The 19733-nt window shown below is 39.5% G+C and overlaps 1 protein-coding gene across 3 annotated transcripts in view; it reads left to right on the forward strand.

Moving 5' to 3' along the window:
* CRAMP1 (cramped chromatin regulator homolog 1) overlaps positions 1-19733 on the forward strand; it is a 50517-nt gene that overhangs the window by 7630 nt on the left and 23154 nt on the right. For 2 of the 3 annotated variants that reach the window (XM_057382833.1, XM_057382831.1), the window contains exons 3-6: positions 4157-4350; positions 5770-5923; positions 8959-9042; positions 11541-11589. In XM_057382833.1, the coding sequence (XP_057238816.1) occupies positions 4157-4350; positions 5770-5923; positions 8959-9042; positions 11541-11589 (481 nt within the window). The remainder of the gene's footprint in view (positions 1-4156; positions 4351-5769; positions 5924-8958; positions 9043-11540; positions 11590-19733) is intronic. The other variant, XM_057382832.1, reaches the window with a different exon arrangement.

Here is a 19733-nt window from a genome sequence, read left to right on the forward strand (position 1 = left end):
TGCTGGGAACTTGTCTGTTAAAAGTTGGCATTTGCATCCTACTCTTTGGGCAGTGAGTTAGTACTAACACTCATTTGGCCTGTGGCATGCACCATCTTGTTTATAAAGRCATTCTCAAGTGAAAGTTCCACCTACAGTGACATGTGACTCCTGAAGAAGYTGAGATGTTGTGAGCTAAGCCTGTAACCCAGTCTGTGTGTTGGGATGCATGGGTGTAGTGAGAATTTGCTCTGGGATTCTGGCTTCTGTGTGTGTGTAAAATGTCAAAGAAGATATGAATCAGTTGGGCTGTAAGAACTGTCAGTGGAAGATTTAAAGGCAAACTCTGAGATGCCACATAGGAGAAAGAACTTGTAACTGTAGCCATGATGAGACCCTGATACTATCAATGTCTCAGTTATTTTATTCATGTTCCATTGTTTGTCATTTTCATATCAGATTCTTAAACTATAGTCTTCAAATCTCTTTTTATAAACTTTTGCAAGTGTTTGTTTTGCTTAGAACTACAGAAACAGCTTTTCCCATAATTATATTATGCCAGCCACAGGTGAATGAAGTTTTAAAAATGGGACATACAGATGGGGGTAGAGAACACTGGATAAAAGGAATGAATAAGTTGCTCTGGAACACTGGTGTTCTGACCCATGATTTTGTTGGGGCTTACAGTTCAAATACCAAGTGCAAAAACCTAAAGTCTTTGGAAACTGTGTATTGAAACTGTGAAGGAAAATGCTGAGACCTTACATATCCAAATGACTGCCTTGTACATTGTACCCAGGTGCTGGTGCTCTGGCACACCTGGAATGAAGGGAAGGAGTTGTCACAGCTGTAATGGGGTGGATGCCCATGTCACTGGCTGGGTGATGCAGGATGAGTAGACAGTGGGAGAATGTCCAGCTTGTCTTTGTCTTGTCTGCAGTGTTCTCCTTTTCTGGAAATGATTTTGCATAGAGCAAGGACCTTAGCAGGTTGTTAGAATGAGCCCTCTCATTTTGCCCAGCATTCTGCAGCAGTTATGGTATAGCTGGCATCAGGGGAGCTTCTTGTTTTGATACATTTATGAAGTTTTAAGTCATCCATTGTTGGGAATTAATCATAGAATTGTCAGTCATTAGTGAGAGGATGAAAGCTCGTTAGCTGTTCTGTATGTAACAAGAATCTCATACAGTGAGATTGAGGTAATGAATTTATCGGTGGTAATTTAATGTTGTATGACTATTTTTATTTTTGCCTTTTATCGTAAACTRGTTTATAGTTCTGTGTTTTAGAATATAGGGCATTCCATTGCCATGCCAAGGTTCAGTATTTTCTAGGTTGTATTGAGGTAACCCAGCAATAAATATTTCCATGCACAGAATTAAGAACATTTATGCAAAGGAGTGATAGAGGAAAGCCCTTTTTTCCTGAAAGAATCGAATGGCACGTAAGAGCTCTGTAGAGGTGACAGGTTATTCAGATTTTTAGATCTTCATATACATACAATACTCTGAACAGTTGTCTGGATGRTAATTTATAAGAGTTTAAAACAAAAAGGATTCGGATAAACTTCCCAGGACTGCAGCTTGTCTTGTGTAATAGTAGGTGTGCATAAAAGAACAAAAGATCAATAATGAGCTACATGTTCTGTGTAGAAGTTGAATCCATAGAGTCCTCAGCATTTCCAATAGAACTCTTAAGTCCATCTTTCACCTACATCTAAAACATAAATGAAAATGTACTGAACTTTAAATTTAATAAAACAATAAAATCTTCACTAACACTTCAGCTTCTTATGCTTTTTAATAATAAAAACTTCATGCCTATAAAGTGTACTGACAATCTTTAGAAAATCCTTGGTAATATCTGTTTTTCAGGCAGCTGACTTAAGATTTTATTTCATTGAGTAAGTATTAAAAAGAAAACAAACCCCATAGAAACCCCAAACAAAAAACCAACCACCCAGCACAAAAATGAAAGCCCCAAATCCTGCATTCACTGTTCCTCTGAAGGATTTCTCAGGAGTTAGGGGCCTGTTGTCTGGATAGTGACTCTGGACTGAAATCCTATACCTGTMTTCTGATAAAGGACGAATTTTGTGTTGGGAGCTGGTAGCAATAGGAGATTGGAAATTGAGTTTGCCTTTTCCCTTCTTGACCAAAGATCTGTATTTCATTACTGTGCAAATTGTGATATTCCAATCTCATATTTAAAAAAATAAAGGAAGTGTCAGTTCTGTGTTCTGTGTTGCATTTCTTCTCAGCTGTCAAAGTGATCAGTTTTTTTTCTTGTGGTTTCCTTCTTTTAAAGGATTTACCTCCACAGTGGCGGAATTAAATTGCATAAGTTTCAATTATTTTATCAGTGGCTGATAAAGACTTTAGGAAGTAAAGAAGCTGTTCATTTGAAAAGTTGTTTTTAAGTGCATTTTCTTCTAGATGTCTAGTGGTTTTTCATGTCTTGCCTTACATGCTTCCCTGTGGTGACAGTCATTTTCTTCAAAACAGTCAAATAGTCATCCCTAGAAATAAAAGAAACATTAACTCCAAAATGGYCACAATATCATGCTTTAAATCAAGTAAATATTTACTGTATGAAGGAAAAATATGTACTTTCATATATCTTGCTCTCTTCCAGGTTTGATTTCCAATATTTGCTATTGAACAAACCAGCTTCTATAGGATTTAGAGAAATATAAATTCTCACAAAGGAATTACTTTCAAATTACAGCTGACTTATTAAGATTTACATACAAGTCCTTCAAATCTCTAAAGCATAGCAGGCTTGTAACAGCTGGTTCTTCTGATACTTTAAAAAAAATACTGTTAGGATTATCAAAGCAGGATATCTGGGTTCTTGAATGAGATATATATGTATGCATATATATGAAAAGTGACTTTGTCAGGTAAAAAAACCTGCTTAATGTAGTTGACTTCGAAAAGATAACTGAACTTTTTAAGCCTAAATATGAAAGAGGGAATTATGTTGATACATATAAAATTTAGGGGACCTGGTTGGGACTGCTGTACTGTACAAGCTGGGTGAATAAGCAAATAAGCCAAGGCAAGCCAATATATCATGAGGTAAAACACAAAACATAAAGGCCAGTAACTGGAGAAAAGGAAAGTGTAATTAGCATTCTTTATAATGAGCAATTAATGTGTTTAGTGTTGAAAGACTTCTGGTTTTTTATTAAGTACATGTCTGTGTTGATAAGGATAGTCAAATCCTAAATAATTTTATATAAAGTTCAAGATAATTTATTTTGGAAATATAAGTTACTGGGAATGGTTTTATTTTTTTGGAAAAAAATGCATTTGGGAGAGCTGACCTCATTTTCTAGATTAGTACTCTGATATACGGTCTCAAACCCAGCTTGATGGTTTGTAGATTTTCCATCCCATTTTCTTCCTGGGTCCCTACTTGARTAAGCAGCAAATTCTTTCAGTTTTATACAGCATTATTTTCATTTTAGTATTTCCAGTCTTCATGTCTYTTTTCCCATGTTCTTTGGATGCTGATAACTGACCAAGGGGCCATCAAGATTACGCTTCCATGCCTTTTTCTGAAAGTCACACCAGGATTTGGGAAAGGAGAATGGATTAAGACTTGCTGGCCTTTGGATAATTGGAGTTTTCGTAGATGGGCCATGTCAGAGGTGGTGCTCTGAGGATCATACAGATATACTGGGAATCAGATTGTGGAGATGCTGATCCATTGTCTTGTGATGAACTATAGAGGACATGTTTCGTTCCTTCCCTTTCCACAGTTATTCCATAGGCAGTAGGATCAAGACCAAAGACAAGGATGTCACTTAAGTCTGCTTTCCTCACAGACATGACTTTGCTGGGTTGGTCAGCTCCCTGTTCAGCGCTGCTCAGGAGTTGCCCCTGGCTGCAGGACAGTGGCTGCAGAGCTTGCCAACATGTAAACACCAGAAAGGCTTGTCTGGTAGAGGCTGCTGTGGTACATGCCTGTGTTACTTCTGGAAATACAAAGTTAAGCCATTGAAACCTTCCGCTTATTTTTTGCACTCTGGGATTTTATTTCTGTGAACAAACCTCTCTATTTGCCTATTGTATTGCAAGTGAAAAAGGAGAAAATTCTAAGTTACTCTCTTATTTCTATCCTTGGATCGACCTGTTGGTTTAATACTCACTCTGGTCATGGTTTTTTACAGCAGCAGATAATGGAGGGACTGCACCTGGTGGCACATCAGGAATTCCTCCCAGCAATCCTACTGGGAGTTCCAAGTCAGCAGCAAGGAACCTGGGCTCCTCGGCTGGAGAGAAGGAGGAAGGGAAGAAGGTCCGACGGCAGTGGGAGTCATGGAGTACCGAGGACAAGAGCACTTTCTTTGAGGGACTGTATGAGGTACACGTAGAAGAAAATAAGAGAGTTAGATGGYTTTGGTTAAAGTCTGGGTAGTCCTAAAGAAGGTTGATTCAGGTGAGATTGGCAAGAGCAGAAGGCACACTTACACATGAGCATTTGTGGGGCCATAGAGTGGGYTGTAAAAGAGTTGTCAGTCAAAGCCGTGTGTCAAAAGTGTCAGATTTGTTGGGTTTTTTTGAAATACATAAGAAACATTTCTGAGTTTTATTAATGGATGTTTATCATTTCAGTTGTTACTGAATTATTGTTCTGTTTCAAATTAAAAATAGTTAAATAATGTCCACATCTGAACTTTCAAAACTAACACACTTGCTCTGTAATAATACCAAACAGGGAAAACTGTTCTGGTTTAATAGGAATTGAGTTTAGTCTTTGGCCATGACAAAATTAATGCCAGTTCAGTCTTAAGGCTGAGAGACAAGAAAACGTTATATTAGCTTATCTTCTGTCTCTTATGATGTATGTAATGAATTCCTGCTTGTCCTGTTCCTGTGATTATTTCAACAGCATTTCTGTTTTGAAAATGCATGTCAAAGGTAAAAACAAAAGCAGTGATGGGGAGTTTTCTTTGCACATGTGCATCTTTTAGAATTGTTTTTTTTCATCATAGGCATGGTTCACATATATATTTTGCGGACAAAATGAAACTTAAACAGTGTTTTCTTTTTTTAACTCCTCTGAATTGCAGTAATATTCCTGGGAATCAAGTAATTTTTAACTCACTGTACTGATTWCTTTTGAATACTGAGGAAAAGGTTTAAAAAATGGCTTTAAGGTGGATCTGAGACTCAGTTTTAGTCCCTCCTTCTGTYCATTTTGTGGCACTGCCTTTCTGAAGAGGTTTTCATACTTTGTGTTTAAATTAGTTCCAACCTTTTCTGAATACAAAACTTTTGTGATAGCAGGAGTTAATGTGTATAAAACCAAATGGTTTGAAACTCAAATTTTGTACTCCTAGTAACAGTAACAGGTAATGTACTGTAATTGCACTATAAAAGTGCAGGTAGTAAATATAATGTTTTTTCATTCACTCTAGTTAGAAATGGGGGGAATGCAGAGGAAAGTAACAAATGCTCTGGGAGAAAATCAATGTTTTCAGTTCTGCTACTTAACACATTTGTGAGTAAAGTCGGGTGTTTAATTTGCTAGCAATTTACTGTTTTTATTTTGAAACAGTTAAAGAAGTTGGAAAGTAATTAATTTGGCATCTATAYTGCATTTTATATAAAACAAAGAAAACTAATGTCATTCTTTTTCTGTTGAGTTCTGATTCCTAAAAGTTTTTATTATCACCGTTGAAATCCAATTTCCCACAAAGAGCCATAAAGTTCCTCACATGGTTTGACTTGACTTATGTCAGGGGTTTGACTATTTCAATTTGGTTTATTTTTCCTTCAGCATGGGAAGGACTTTGAAGCTATCCAGAACAACATTGCCCTGAAATACAAGAAGAAAGGCAAACCAGCAAGCATGGTGAAGAACAAGGAACAGGTCCGGCACTTTTACTACCGTACCTGGCACAAGATCTCCAAGTACATTGACTTTGACAATGGTTAGTATGTACCAAAATGGGTTTGGTGCAAGGGTTGGAGTCCTATCTTCTAGAGGTGAGGAAATAAATACTGAACATAGAACCACAGGATGATTCGGGTTACAAGGGACCTCAAAGACCATCCCATTCCATCCCCTGCTGTGGACAAGAACACCTTCYACTAGACTAGGTTGCTCAATGCCCTGTCCAGCCTGGCTGTAGAGACTTTCAGGAATGGGGAATCCAAAATCTCTCACTTGTTTTTGTTAGCATGGCCCTACCAAGGTTCATGTTTTGTGAAAAATACTTTTCAAAACCTGGTATTTGTATCACTGCTATTCTGTGAATTTGCCACACCATAGTAAATGCAGATCCTGCTACTAATACTGGGGCAAAACCAGGTTCAAGGAAATGTTTCTGTATTCTCAGGAACTCACCCTTTCAAGGACATCTGCCCAAATGTTAGTCAGATATAGCTGCATCAAGCAAACTGACCCGGCACTACTTTGCATTTCTTGGAGRGAGGTAGAAATAAATAAACAGTCCAATGCAATTGTAAATGGTGGCATATTTGCTTCCACTTTATGGAAGTTTGAAATTGTACCATTGGTTCAATGACTTAGAATTCCCAGTGCCATATTCCCCTTCCCATTCTTCTTCCTCCTTCTGCAACTGGTTTAATGATAAAGAAATTGGGAAGTCAGATAAACTGCTGGTGGTATTTTGTAACAGTAAGAGTAACATGATCATTGAGAATGGATTTTTATCAAATCCATACTAYTTAGGAATGTGGAGAGATGATTCAAGTTAGTCTGTGGATGGCCTAATCTGAATAACAGGCTAAAGAAATGTATTTCAGAGTGACCAGATTTTACTAAGATTCAGTTCTTTTGACATTAAGGTGTCAAAAATGACAGTTCTCCCATTAGCTTGGTGATTAAGTAATAGTCTCCAGAGTTTTCTGGTCCTGATGGTATATTCAAGGGTGCATAAATCATGGCAGTTTGTGGTGGTTAATTTTTTTTTTGTTTTTGAGCAACTCTAATGAATAGGTGCAGATGTTTTGATAGTAAATTCATCTACACTGTTTGTGGCCACTGTTTATTGCCAAATTAAAAATAACTCATCAGGGAGAAATGGATGTGGGAAGAAGCTAAAGGAATGCAAAGCTAGTATACAATACAGTCTATTGCAGAATYACCTAGGATGAAAAARACCTTTGAGATTATCGAGTCCAACCTACAACCACCTTGCCAGCTAGACATGGCACTAAGTGTCACATCCAGTCTTTCCTTAAATGCTTTCAGAAACAGTGACTCCACCATCTCTCTGACAGTCCATTTCAATGCMCAATCACTCTTTCTGTGAGGAACTTCTTCCTAATGTCCATCCTAGACCTCCCCTGATGCAGCATTAAGGCTGTGTCCTCTCATTCTGTCACTGGTTGCCTGGGAGAAGAGATTGACCCCCACCTGGCTACACCCTCCTGTTCAGGTGGTTGTAGGAAATGATTAGGTCTCCCCTGAGCCTCCTTTTCTCCAAGGTAAACAACCCCAGCTCCCTCAGCCACTCCTCACAGCACTTGTGTTCCAGATCCTTCACCAGCCTTGTTGCCCCCCTCTGCACATCTTCTAATATTTCAACATCCTTCCTAAAYTGAGGAGCCCAGAACTGGACACGGCACTCAAGGTGCAGCCACACCAGGGCCAAGTACACAGGAAGAATTACCTCCTTAATACTGCTGGCCRCACCATTCCTGATAGAGACMAGGTGCCATTGGCCTTCTTGGCCACGAGGGCACACTGCTGGCTCATGTTCAGTTGTCTGTCAACCAGCAACCCCAGGTCCCTTTCTGCCTGGCCACTGTCCAGRCATTTTGTCCCAGCCTATAGTKCTGCAGGGAGTTGTTGTGACCGAAATGCAGGACCCAGCACTTGGTCTTGTTAAACCTCATTAAAAAATAAAAATAAGGAGTTACTAAAAATAACTCACTRAGGAGAAATGTTATGGCTAGACACAAGCTGAAGTAATGCAAAGCTAGTTTACRGTACAGTCTCTTCATGAACTAAAGTCCTAAAGGAGGACTTGTATATCTGAACCACCTGTCATAAGGTGTATTTGTGAGTTCCTTTTTTCAAAACTAGGCAGCACTTTAAGATGAAATAATTAGTATTTTATTTGAAAACCAGTGTTACAGTGAACACAGTATAGAAGACTTTTTAAAATAAAAAGGTATCACCGAAGAAATTAATGTGTTTTTTGGATAACAAAAAGTTACGTATCTATATATCTGGGTGGTGTAGATTCTCATTGTTGAAGGAATTTAACAATCAGCTCAGTAGTTTGATTAGCTTTAGTTGTAGTAGAAATATGTGTGCTTAGATTTTGAGATCAAAGGGAACTAAAGTGTGATGAATAGACAAGAGTAAATATTTTCACCTGATTTTTAAACTACAAGACTGTCCTTGYTATCATAGATCTTTTCATCTGTTGGCAGTAATGTCCACATCATATGTGTTCATGAGAAAGGACAAAAAAACCCCTTGTAACATTGAATAAARTGTCAGCAATTCTTTGTGTGAAAATTTGGAAATTAGAGTTTACATCAAATCTCTTACAGTGTGTTTGTGTGCACAGAAAATGTTTTCTGTCTTCTGGAAAATCCAGACCTACCTCTGAATATTTGTATAAATGACTTCTGTATGTGTTTCCTTGGGGCCATCTGAACATTTTCTTTAGAATTTGTAAGCAGTTGATACTACAGCTAGCTTTATTGTGAATTAGGTTTATTTTTTTCTATTGAGCAGTTATGTATTTGTTTAAATTCTATGGAAGCTTAGTTGTTTTCCTGTAATCTAAAAAACACCATGAAGAGGAAATTGGTGAACCAATCCTATTGTAGTGTTTCTTGAACCAGAACTTAGTTTCACATTTAATCTGATTTGTGTCATCTTGAAAATACAAACCCTCTCTTTTTCTGTGTTGAAATTAGTATCTGCAGTGTATCTACATGTATCTGCAACCTGCATTTCACTGACACCTTTTCTGCTTTCTAGTGTTTTCTCAAGGGCTGAAAAAGTCTTCCCTGGAGCTGTATGGCTTAATCTGCTATGGGGAACTAAGGAAGAAGATTGGGGGATGTGAGTATAAATGACTTCAGGTTATTTTTACATCAYAGAATCAGAAGTTACTACCCTTGAAGTTGGCAGTGTCCAGTTCAGTTCCACTTCTGAATTCTTGACTATTGCTGTAATCTGTGGTGCTATTTCCTTATTAAATGTATTTTTATTTTTACAGATCCTGTTAGTCTGTTGCATTAGTCCACTTTGATAGACTTCTTCAGTTTTATTTTTCTGCAGAATGCAGTGCATGTATTGCCCAGTGGTGATAGGTAAACATACACAAAGCTGAGATGACCTGTCCTGCTCCTAGTAAAACCTAGGCAATTAAGTGTGTAAGTGATACCATTTACACCCACAGTTATTTGTGCCTATGCAGTCAAAATCTGGGATGGTGTCTTTCCCTGACTTGTTCTCTAAATGTTTCCTCACTGTGCCCTGAAGATGAAAAAGCACAAATCATAATTGGAAATAGCTTTACTGGCTAAGTAAGATGGGCTCTAATCTCGYCAATCCCAGAGTCCAGTTTTGTCCATATCAATGAGCATAGATGGAGAAGTATGTGCCATGACAATGCTCTGCTATTTGCTGGCRGTTGATTAATTGCATTAGCAACATACCTGAGCTTAGGCTCGCAGAACTACAGAATAGATTGGGTTAAAAGGGACCTTAAAGACAGTCTTGTCCCACTGCCCTGCCATTGGCTGGAACATTTTCCACTAGACCAGGTTGCTTCAAACCCTGTCCAAGCTGGCCTTCAATACCTCTCTAGGGTTACAGCTTCTCTAGGCAATTTGTGCTGTGCCCCACCACCCTCATAATAAAATATGGTTTTGTTATGTGTAGTTTAAATCTCCCCTCTTTTGGTTTAAAACCCTCACCCCTTGTCCTGTCCCTCCAGGCCCTGCTAAAATGTCTGTCTTCATCTTCTTTTAAGGCCTCTTTAAGTACTTTGTATGCTGGGACCCCCAGAGCTGCAGGTGGAGTCTCACCTGAGTAGAGCAGAGGATCCCTACCTTGCCCTATTGTCCACACTGTGGGGATGAGCCCCAGGACTCCCATGGTTCTCCCCAGTCCCCATGGACTCCCCAGGATGAGCCCCATGGTTCCCATGGTCTCCATGGCTTTCAGACCAGAGAGAGCTCTGAYATTACTGGCTTGGATAGGGGGCAGAGGACTGTGCCCTGTATRAGTCAGTCCATGTCCACATTTCTTTTTGTCCGTGTATTCTTTCATTTTTCCCCAGGCTTTTTGGACGGCCAGGGTTACATGATAGTGCTTCTTCTGTCTGTTTTCTTTAATTTGTGAGACATCAAAATACTTTCACTTCTTTGTGAAGTCATACTAGTTGTAAAAACAAAAACACTCATGAGTGAATATGTACAGTTTCTAAAAGGATTGTGGAATTTTGGAAGGGTTTTTTTTTTTTTTGCTATGTTATTTCCTTACCCGGGACCATTGTGATGGCAGGTAATGAATGAGACTGTTGTTAATGCTCATACTGACTTTATTCTGTTTATTCCAAGATCTCCATTATGTTAATTCAGTTTGGAGAAGCATTTTGAACTGTTTGGTGACAAAGCAGATGCAGAAGCAAGGCACATTGCCCTGTCAACAGAAATCAGTGTTTCTTCCCTGTACTCACATCTTATTTTACAAACAGAACCTTCTTGCTATGACTGGGAGTAAGGTTTCACAGAGTCACTATGGCAATGCCTGCAGCCTCTGTGCCTCTGTCTTTTTAGAATTTTGGGACTTGGTTAAGTGTTTTACTTACTGTCACTTGGAAAATTTTTGTGTCTCCAAGATCAAATGTACTCAAGCTGCAAGAGTCTGCACCCATTTATGACAGGTCTGCTCTGTAGCTGTGGAAARTAGTTTTTTCCATTTTTCCCCCCTTTTTTATTTCTCTTGTGGTATTCACAGAGTCACAAAAATGGATAAGACTGAGAGCTATTGAGACATGAAAGCACTCCAAAAACACTTCTTCCATTGCCAGAGGAAGGCTAATTGTTCATTAGATCTAGGCTTAACAATCATATAAATCAAGTTACCAAAATGCCAGTTTAAAAACATGCTTTATAATGCATAGAGAGAATTGAGGGTTGCATGTGCATTTTGTTATTTTTACTTACTTTTTGTTGTGTTAAGCACTGGGATTTTGTTTCATTCTGCSTTGCTGCCTTAGCAACAAAGATTGAGCTGGAAGAAGCTTTTCTTTTAATATTGCAGCRTCAGATTAAAGCCCAGCATTCAAAGATCGCTGGGCTTTAGGTATTACCTAAACTAGGGTAATTTAATCCACATATAAAAAGCAGTTTTTGTGGCAAGGGTCACGTAAAGCTTGCACCTTATGAAAATACAAATTTTCCAGAAGAGGTATGTTGCAGARCATTTACGCATGTTAATCCTATGTGAGAATAAAATGTGATGCTTTGAAAACCCATCAGGACACAGAAAAGACTATGGCTTTATCACTTTAAATCCTAATTCACTGTGTTATCTCGTTTCCTGAAAAGGTATGGATGACAAAAATGCAGCTAAACTCAATGAGCTCATTCAAGCCGGGTAAGTAAGAACTTAATCCTGAAACTCATAAAACTGGGTTGTTCAGCAGCTTGTCTGTTATATTGATCATCCAAAGTCTGGGGCATTTCTTCATTTTCTAGAGCTGAAGTTTGATATTTTCCTTTCCTAGTTTGTTTTGTATTAGGATTCTTGTCCCCTTTTCCATGAGGCCATTRATCATTAATAGTAAGAAATGATGGGTTAAGTTTAATAAAATAAATGAGAAATTTTTACAGAAGCTACAGCACTTAATTGTGTGGATTCACTACAGGGAAATCACAGAATTGTGTAGGTTGAAGTCCAAGATYGTCAAGTCCAACCATTTCCTCAGCCCTGCCACCTCTGAMTCCTGTCCCCAGGTGCCACATCCATAAGTCTTTTCAATTTCTTCAGGAATGGTCACTTCACCACTGCCCTAGGCAGCCTGTTCCACTACCTGACTACACTTTCAGTACAGAAATTTTCCCAATATCCAATCTAAACCTCCCCGGCACAACCTGAAGCCGTTTCCTCTTGTCCTGTCCCTTGTTCCCTGAGAACAGAGCCTGACCCCCCTGCCCAGCTGCACCCTTCTGTCAGGGAGTCATGGAGAGTGAGAAGGTCCCCCCTGAACCTCCTTTCCTCCAGGCTAGCCCACTCAGCTGCTTCCCATCACACTTGTGCTCCAGTCTCTACCCCAGCTCCATTCCCATCTCTGGACATTTTCCAGCTCCTCAGTGGAATCCCTCTTCCAGTGAGGGTTCCTCTCCAAACCCTTTGCCTCAGTAGGGCTCATGAGCCCTGACTTTCAGACCCAAAATGACCCTTCAGCACACTGGAGGCCTTAGSCCTTGAGTCACTTCTGCATCTGCTTGACATTAAGAACAAGTGTTCTCTTTTACTTCAAGAGAGTACAGTGGGATTTGGGGGTTCAGTCTATGAGTTGGTGTACTCCTAGAATGCAGAAGGGGTTAGAAGCTGCATATTACTAGAAATGAAGGCATACCTGAYGTATTTGTGCATAATTTTTTCCAAAGTAGTTCAGCTTTTAGAATGTATATGTTTTAAAGTGAAATCTCTTTCAAAGGAAAAGGCATGTGATTACTTAGGAGGCATTGATTTGTCCTTAATCCCATCTTTAAAAGTGATTTGAAAAAGCATTGTTTTCTGTCTATGCAGGTCCATTTTGCCTTTTTCATTCTTGCTTTTAAAGTGTTTCATTGTACCAGACAAGTTACTGAGGAAGTAAAACAGGAGTAGGAGTTCGCCCCCTCAGCAACTGCAGTCTTTTGATTTTACCTTGCATAATATGGATACTTGGTGCTGTACCTTTTTCATATTCTCAAACGGAGTTTCTAGATCTGTTTCTTATGAGTTGAACAGCCTTTCTTCTCCTGGGAGATGCTGTTTGTACAGKGTGCTTGGGTTGCTGGTCTTGAATGTGATGCTTGAATCACTTGTTCATTCTTCTGTTAACTGCAAGGTTTTAAATTAAAAGACAAATTCCCATTTGGTATGGGTTTTGTACAATTAGGAAAATATGAACAGTRTGTTTAATGGAATTATTCTTAAGGCAAATTACTTCTTTGAACTGGTGTTACCAGTTAAAATGGGCCTGGGATGAACCTCTATGTGTAGTTTCCTGAATATCTCTATAGTTCAGAGTATCAGCAGTTGATTTAGTCACTGTGCTGTACTGGGCAGGCAGCCTTTCTAATAYTGGGACATCTAAACAAACTAAAGCATAACAAATGAGCTTGGTGATGTTTAGTGAGCTGTAGCATGAGTCTATCTCTTTGCATGATTCAGGCCTTAGGGCTGAGGCCTARTGATTTCTGTGAAGTCTTGGCGTTTACTCCATAAAAGCCATTCTTGTAATCAACCATTTTGGAAACCAGAGTCTTTGCATTTGAAAGTATTAATGCTAATCTACTATGCCAAAATTAGACTGTATATAACATTAACCAATTCAGAATTAGTTGCTTTTGCATAGGCTTTTTGTCTACATATGGGAGACCCATCTTTGCTTCCCTTTTTCTCCTGCATCTCTTACCCTATTTGGTGGTAAACCTCATCAGTTGAAGAGGAGCAAACTGTCTTCATTGCGACCTAGATGTCTGCAAGCCTGCACGTGCAGRGCTGCCTCACAGCTCCCAGAAGTAAACACAATGCATGTATCTCTGTTGGTTCAACTTCCCATCTTGCTCAGTGATGGTTCAATTCTGTGATCCTCTTCCCTATTYGTAATCAGTTCTTTCTCCAGTTCCTAATGTTTCTTTCAAGTGTGACACTCCTCTTCTTCTGAATGCAATGCACTTTGTAAGGTTTGTCACTGACAAAAATTGTGAAAGAAAGTGAAGCCAAAGTGATTACAAATGGGAAATGTGAACATGCGTTATCCTGATGATCTGCTCCTTAAGTAGGTAAACATTCTCCTCATTTAATTGGTAAGAAAGTTGAGAAAAGATAAAGTTGTGAGGTACGACCTGGCAGTTTATTTGCAGCATGACTCCAGACCCTGGATTAACATGCTCTAATTCAGTGCTTGTTTTGCATCTCTGGTTTCTGTACTAATTTCAYGGAGTATGGAAAAACACATGACCCTGTGAGGGATTCATAAGAAAACCATACTTAAAAGCTTCCTAGTTGAGCTTGTAAGTCAGGTCATGTATACTAAGGAGTGCCTGAAAACTCCAATCAGCTGTCTATGGGAAGTACTGGCAAAGGCTATGTGTGACCTATCCCTGTTTGACTGTTGGAATTAAGGCTATTCACTGTTACACATCTCTGTACTTGTCTTCAGAATGTCAGTAACAGGCAAATGACACTAGACAACAGCCAGTGGTACAAGAGTTGTTGAAACTTTGCAGAAAATAGATCAAAGTTTACATATTTATAAATGCARGGGGGAACTAAGAATTATTCTCTGTTTCTGTAGCTATTCTGAGTAGTTCAGCACACTCAGGTCAACACTGGCCTGCTCCAGATGCTGAAAGAGAGGACCACTCTCTGTCCAGTCCTTTGTGCTAGGGTTTTTATTACAGCATTTTTAATTTTATTACACATTTATTATGTTGTTGTATTCCATGATTGGGATGTATAGCAAGAAAAAAAGATGTATTGTGGTATAGCAGATATGCTCAGTAACTAATTCAAATAAACTGAAGTTTTTTTGGTTTGTTTCACTTTTAAGAGGAAGACATCTTTGTTTAACTTACGTTTTGCAACACTCTTTACATTTTACAAAAAACTGCATATGAACAAACACAAATATTTTCTTGATCTCTTTGTAAGTATGTAGCAATTTGGGGTAAGATTAAAAAAACAAACAAAACACAGGAAACACCTAATTAAAGAAGTAATGTAACTATGCACCAGTTAGGCAGAGCACCCTTCAATGTCTGGTAGTGTATGTGGGTTTACTCCCCAGTCTGAGAGGCTCTTTATAGCACAAGTTAAGAAAGGCAGAAGCCATTAATAGGCATTAATTGCTCTGTCTGGTTCAGGTTTTGAATGTACTTTATGTGGGATAGAAGCGATTCTTCACTGCCTTCCATTTCCTTGGGAAAGCTCTCTGTCATGCTGAGGGGGTAATCTCTAACTCTCTAAAAATCTTGATCATAAAATAGCTGTGCATACTGAAGATATAATATATAAACCAAACCATTTTAAGTAGGCAGGTTATGCTCTTGGTGTCAAGTCAGGCTGGTAGTTCTGAATGCATGGTCAGTAGAAGAGTGACTGTTTCTAAGGCTTACCCATTTCTGCATTTGGAGGTATCCAGGATCTAGGTAGCAGAAGAAAACAGGTATTTTGAAGCAAAGAGTAGTTTTGTTGCTACTGACTCCTTTACTGTGCTTTCCCCTTAAATTTGTAGAAGTCTTTTTCCAACCTCCTAGCCATGGATTTCAATTAGAAAATTAGAGTGTCTAAATATATCTACTTTTGTGTGAGTCTGATAAGAAGTTGTTCTCTAGACTCTGTCCTAGATTGCTTGAAGCTAGTCATATTTAATGGAAAAGGGAATTAGGGGAAACAACACCTGAGTCTGGGGAGCTGGGATATTTTAAAACATATGTGAGGGAACCATGAACATTGATTGCTGTAGTAGTGGAGGAGTACTGTAGTGCCAAGTGTAAACTTGAATGGAAGTCTTTAATGTTGTTTTGTCACATTTATGGTGTTTCTTCTTTTACTGAATGGTATACTTTGCTTGCAGACTTCTGAACTATGCCATTTACCCTCATGCTCAGGGAGTGCARTAGTTCTTCTGCTGATATCTATGAGGAGGTTTGCAGTTGCTTGGTTTCCTCCAGTGTGATTTTCCCTCTAGTGTTTTGGTGTGCTTTGGTTTTTTTTTTCAAATACATTTTTCCCATAATATACTTGTGTTTTTTCACTCTTCTTTTCTGACTTCTATCTTAGAGTTTGGTTGGGGGTTTGGTTTTTTTCCTCATCCCTCTGCCCTTAAAGCAYAGATAGACACGCAGCCATGAGTCTGGGATGTTGATCCATGTTCTTTTATAAGCTGCTCTATGGTGCCAGATGGTGGGTACCTGCAGCCCAAGGTCCACCTGCACAGTTGGCAGACAAATTTAGCAGGAGCAACTGCCAGGAAGCCTGACTCAACAATAAATGCTTTGTAACCAGCTAGCTGGGCTCTTGAACAGAAATAGGAAATGTGAAAAATGAACAACAAACAACAGCAATTTGCTTATTTCTTCATTTTCTTAGATCAATTACAAATTGCTCYGCTGTTTCAGGCAGATCAAACCTTCTGGCCTCTGAGCAGCCAGGCCCTTGTTTCAGTTACCTTCCACTCATGTGATGGAACAATTTCCACGAGACTTGACTGGTTTATATGGTCCTATCAATTAATATACAAAATATGTTTCTCTCCCCGACTTACTTGTATCCGTATCCTGTCAAAGTAATAATTATGATGATGATGATGATAATAATGCTGTTTCTGACTCTTCACTCACATGCTTCAAGGGTACATTTGATAATAAAGAATTGCATTAACTAAAATCAAGGAGGAGAGAGTCTCAACTTGCGGAGTCAAACGAATTTGCTGTACTAAAACAGTGTAAATTTCCAATTTAGAAACCTGTTCCAAGGTGCATTGAATTTTTGGCTGATTTTCACAGTCTGTAGTGTGTTTTGCACAAGGCCCTTATGAAACCGTGTTTTCCACTTGAACCAGARGGTACAACCAGGCATGGCTTCACTAAGGAAATCATCCCACCAGTTCAGGTTGCTGTAATTCTGTAATTGACTCCTTGCATGAACAAGGCAGATCTATCGCCTTGGCATGTTGATGCAGCAGTGTTGTTTTTTGATCGCACTCCAGACTTTGCTTCTCCAGCAGTTGGGTGCATTTGTGCATCCTCTTAACTAAGTGTGAGCTTTGTAAAATTACTTACTATGATGACTGCATTAGTGGTAGTAAAGTAAATATGGTCTTCATTGAATCCCTGTAGTTAAAACCACGAGGTAATTGGTGTGAATCCTGAGGATGTGTTGCTTCAGCATAACACTGTGGAAGAGTGGGTTTCTGGGACCTGTAGTAAAAGTTGAAGACTTCTAGTCCTCAGCTGTTTTCTTTCAGTTACTATTCTCGGAGGAGATAATAATAAGCACCGGACAAAGAAAAGTAATACAGAGCTAGAGTTTTATTTACTGCACACACGTTATGTGCTGATGAATTCTTCAGGACCTGTGCCAGGCACTTTTATACTGGGCAGCTGCTTCTGACTGGTGGCTGAGAACAAAATTTGGGCTCAAGAAAAAAGTGAAGATTCTCCAGCTAAAGATTCAGACCTGAGAGAGAAGTCCCAACACTGACCCAGCTGAATTTAAGCACAGCAGAGTATGTAGTCAAGTTTCCTGTCTTTATACATTGCAGTCCCTGTTGACATGAACTTGGATTCATACTGATGTGTCCTCACTTGTATTGAAACTTGGTTTATTTGCACATTTAAAAAAAAAAAAAGAGTACTAATTGATTAAACTTGGTTTTGGGATGTTTATTTTCTAAAAATTCTGATTTTATGTTAAAATCACATCTACACTTCAATATAAGGATATATACAAGAGGATATGGAATCTTGCGGTAAGGTTGAGGGTACCCAGGAGGAGGCTTTACCTTTCATCCTTAAATTATTGGTAAGATACTCACAAGGGTTTCTGTGTCCTTCTCTAAGAGTCTTTACACTGGCAGAGACTGACAGAGACTTTACACTGTTGGACTTGGTGGGACCAACTATATTCAAACAATTCTTGTTTCCAAGAATTGTGTTGAATGGAAATCTACCCTTCCAGCCCAGGGACATTCCAAATCTATAGAAGTTCACAGTTCAGTAACTAAAAATTTTGAGTTGCTTACCCCATCAGCTGCATCTTCTCAGGTCTGGCTTCACTTCTGTTGCCCTTATGCAAATTTTCCTCTTAGCGCTGTAGACAGCTGCTCTTCTTGCATGATGATGTTTTACTTACTGCATAGGAATATTCTCTGTCATTTATTTCATTTTACTAGAAGCAGTTGTGTTCAATCCTGCTGCTTCCATGCAAGCTGCTTCTATGCTATCCTTAATGAAGCAAGTATTAAGTAGTACTACTATCATTGGTAATTTGATTTGGCTCAATGCTTGCCTTTTAAGTTCCTAAAAAGAAAACAGGACTGATAGAGTGAAGTAATCAAGTAGTTTTCACTGTGTGAAAACAAAAATGACCACTGGCTCTTAAAGATCTTTGAAACAGCTAAAGTGATGCCGAAGCTAAACTAGTAAAATCATATTGTAAAAAGTTATTTTGTTCAGKTTTCTGCACAAGCTCTTAGACCTCATGTCTGCACCAGATAAGATGATGATRTTTCCAAATGAAAGACTGCAAAAACTTAAGACTTTTTCTTCCTATAATCAAGAGTCATGAGTATAAAGGGAAGACTAAAGCAACGCCACTTGTCTTTTACGAAGCAGCTGTCTGTGAGAGTACTTTTCAACCAAAGTAACRTAATCCTGGTGCACTTATAAAACAGAAGTCTCTCCCTGGTTGGACAGTGTTCCATGGAAGTCTGGAAGAGGAGGGTCACAAGAGTAGCACTTCCACAATGGAAAGTAAGATGACAGGAAAGACTAAATGCACTTGTGAACCTGCACTGCATACCCGTACATTTCTGTACTCAGAYCTGTAGCTATGATGGTGTTTGGCTCTCTGTCCCTGATTAGTGAATCACAGAATAAGCTGAGTTAGAAGCAACAAGGATCATCAAGTCTGACTCCTGGCCCTGCACAGCACCATCCKGAAGAGTTGCACTATGTGCTTGAAAGCATTGTCCTAATGTTTCTTGATCTCTGTCAGGCTTGGTGCTGTGACCACTGCCCTGGAGAGCCTGTTCCAGTGCCCAAGCACTCTGGGGGAAGAAACTTTTTCTGATATCCAACCTAAACCTGCTCTTCACTACAACTTGAGGCCATTCCCTCGGGTCCTGTCACTGGTSACCAGCACAGAGAAGAAATCAGTGTCTGCCCCTTCTCTCCCACTCATGWGGAACTTGCAACTGCAAGGTCTCCCCTCAGTCTCCTTTTCTCCAGGCTGAACAGACCAAGTGCCCTCAGCCGCTCCTCATAATGGCTTCTCCTCAAGCCCTTTCACGATTTTCGTTGCACTCCTTTGGTGCTCCCTAATAGTTTAATATCTTCCTTTTATATTGTGGTGACCAAAACTTCACACAGTATTCAAGGTGAGACCACTCCASTGCAAAGCAGAGTGGGACAATCCCATCCCTGGCCCAACTGGTGATGCTGGGCCTGGTGCCCCTCAGGACAGGGATTTCCCTTCTGACTCCAGGGCACTGCTGACTCAGATCCAGCTTTCYGTCAACCAGGTCCTCCAGGTCCCTTCTGCAGAACTGCTCTCTAGCATCTCATTCCCTAGTCTGTCCRTCCCAGGTGCAGAATCCAGCACTTGCTGGAATGTCATGCAGTTGATGATTGCCCAGTCCTCTCACTTGTCAAGCTCTCTCTGCCTTCAAGGGAGTCAACAGCTTCTCTCAATTTTGTATCCTCTGCAGACTTGCTCAGTATCCCTTCCAGTCCTGTGTCCAAGTCAGATATGAAGATGTTGAAGAGCACAGGGCCTAAGATGGATAGGTCTGTATTCAT

Source organism: Malurus melanocephalus, unplaced genomic scaffold (assembly GCF_030028575.1).
Source record: "Malurus melanocephalus ecotype Western Australia unplaced genomic scaffold, MMel_1.1 scaffold_588, whole genome shotgun sequence".
In the NCBI taxonomy this organism is placed as follows: Eukaryota; Metazoa; Chordata; class Aves; order Passeriformes; family Maluridae; genus Malurus; species Malurus melanocephalus.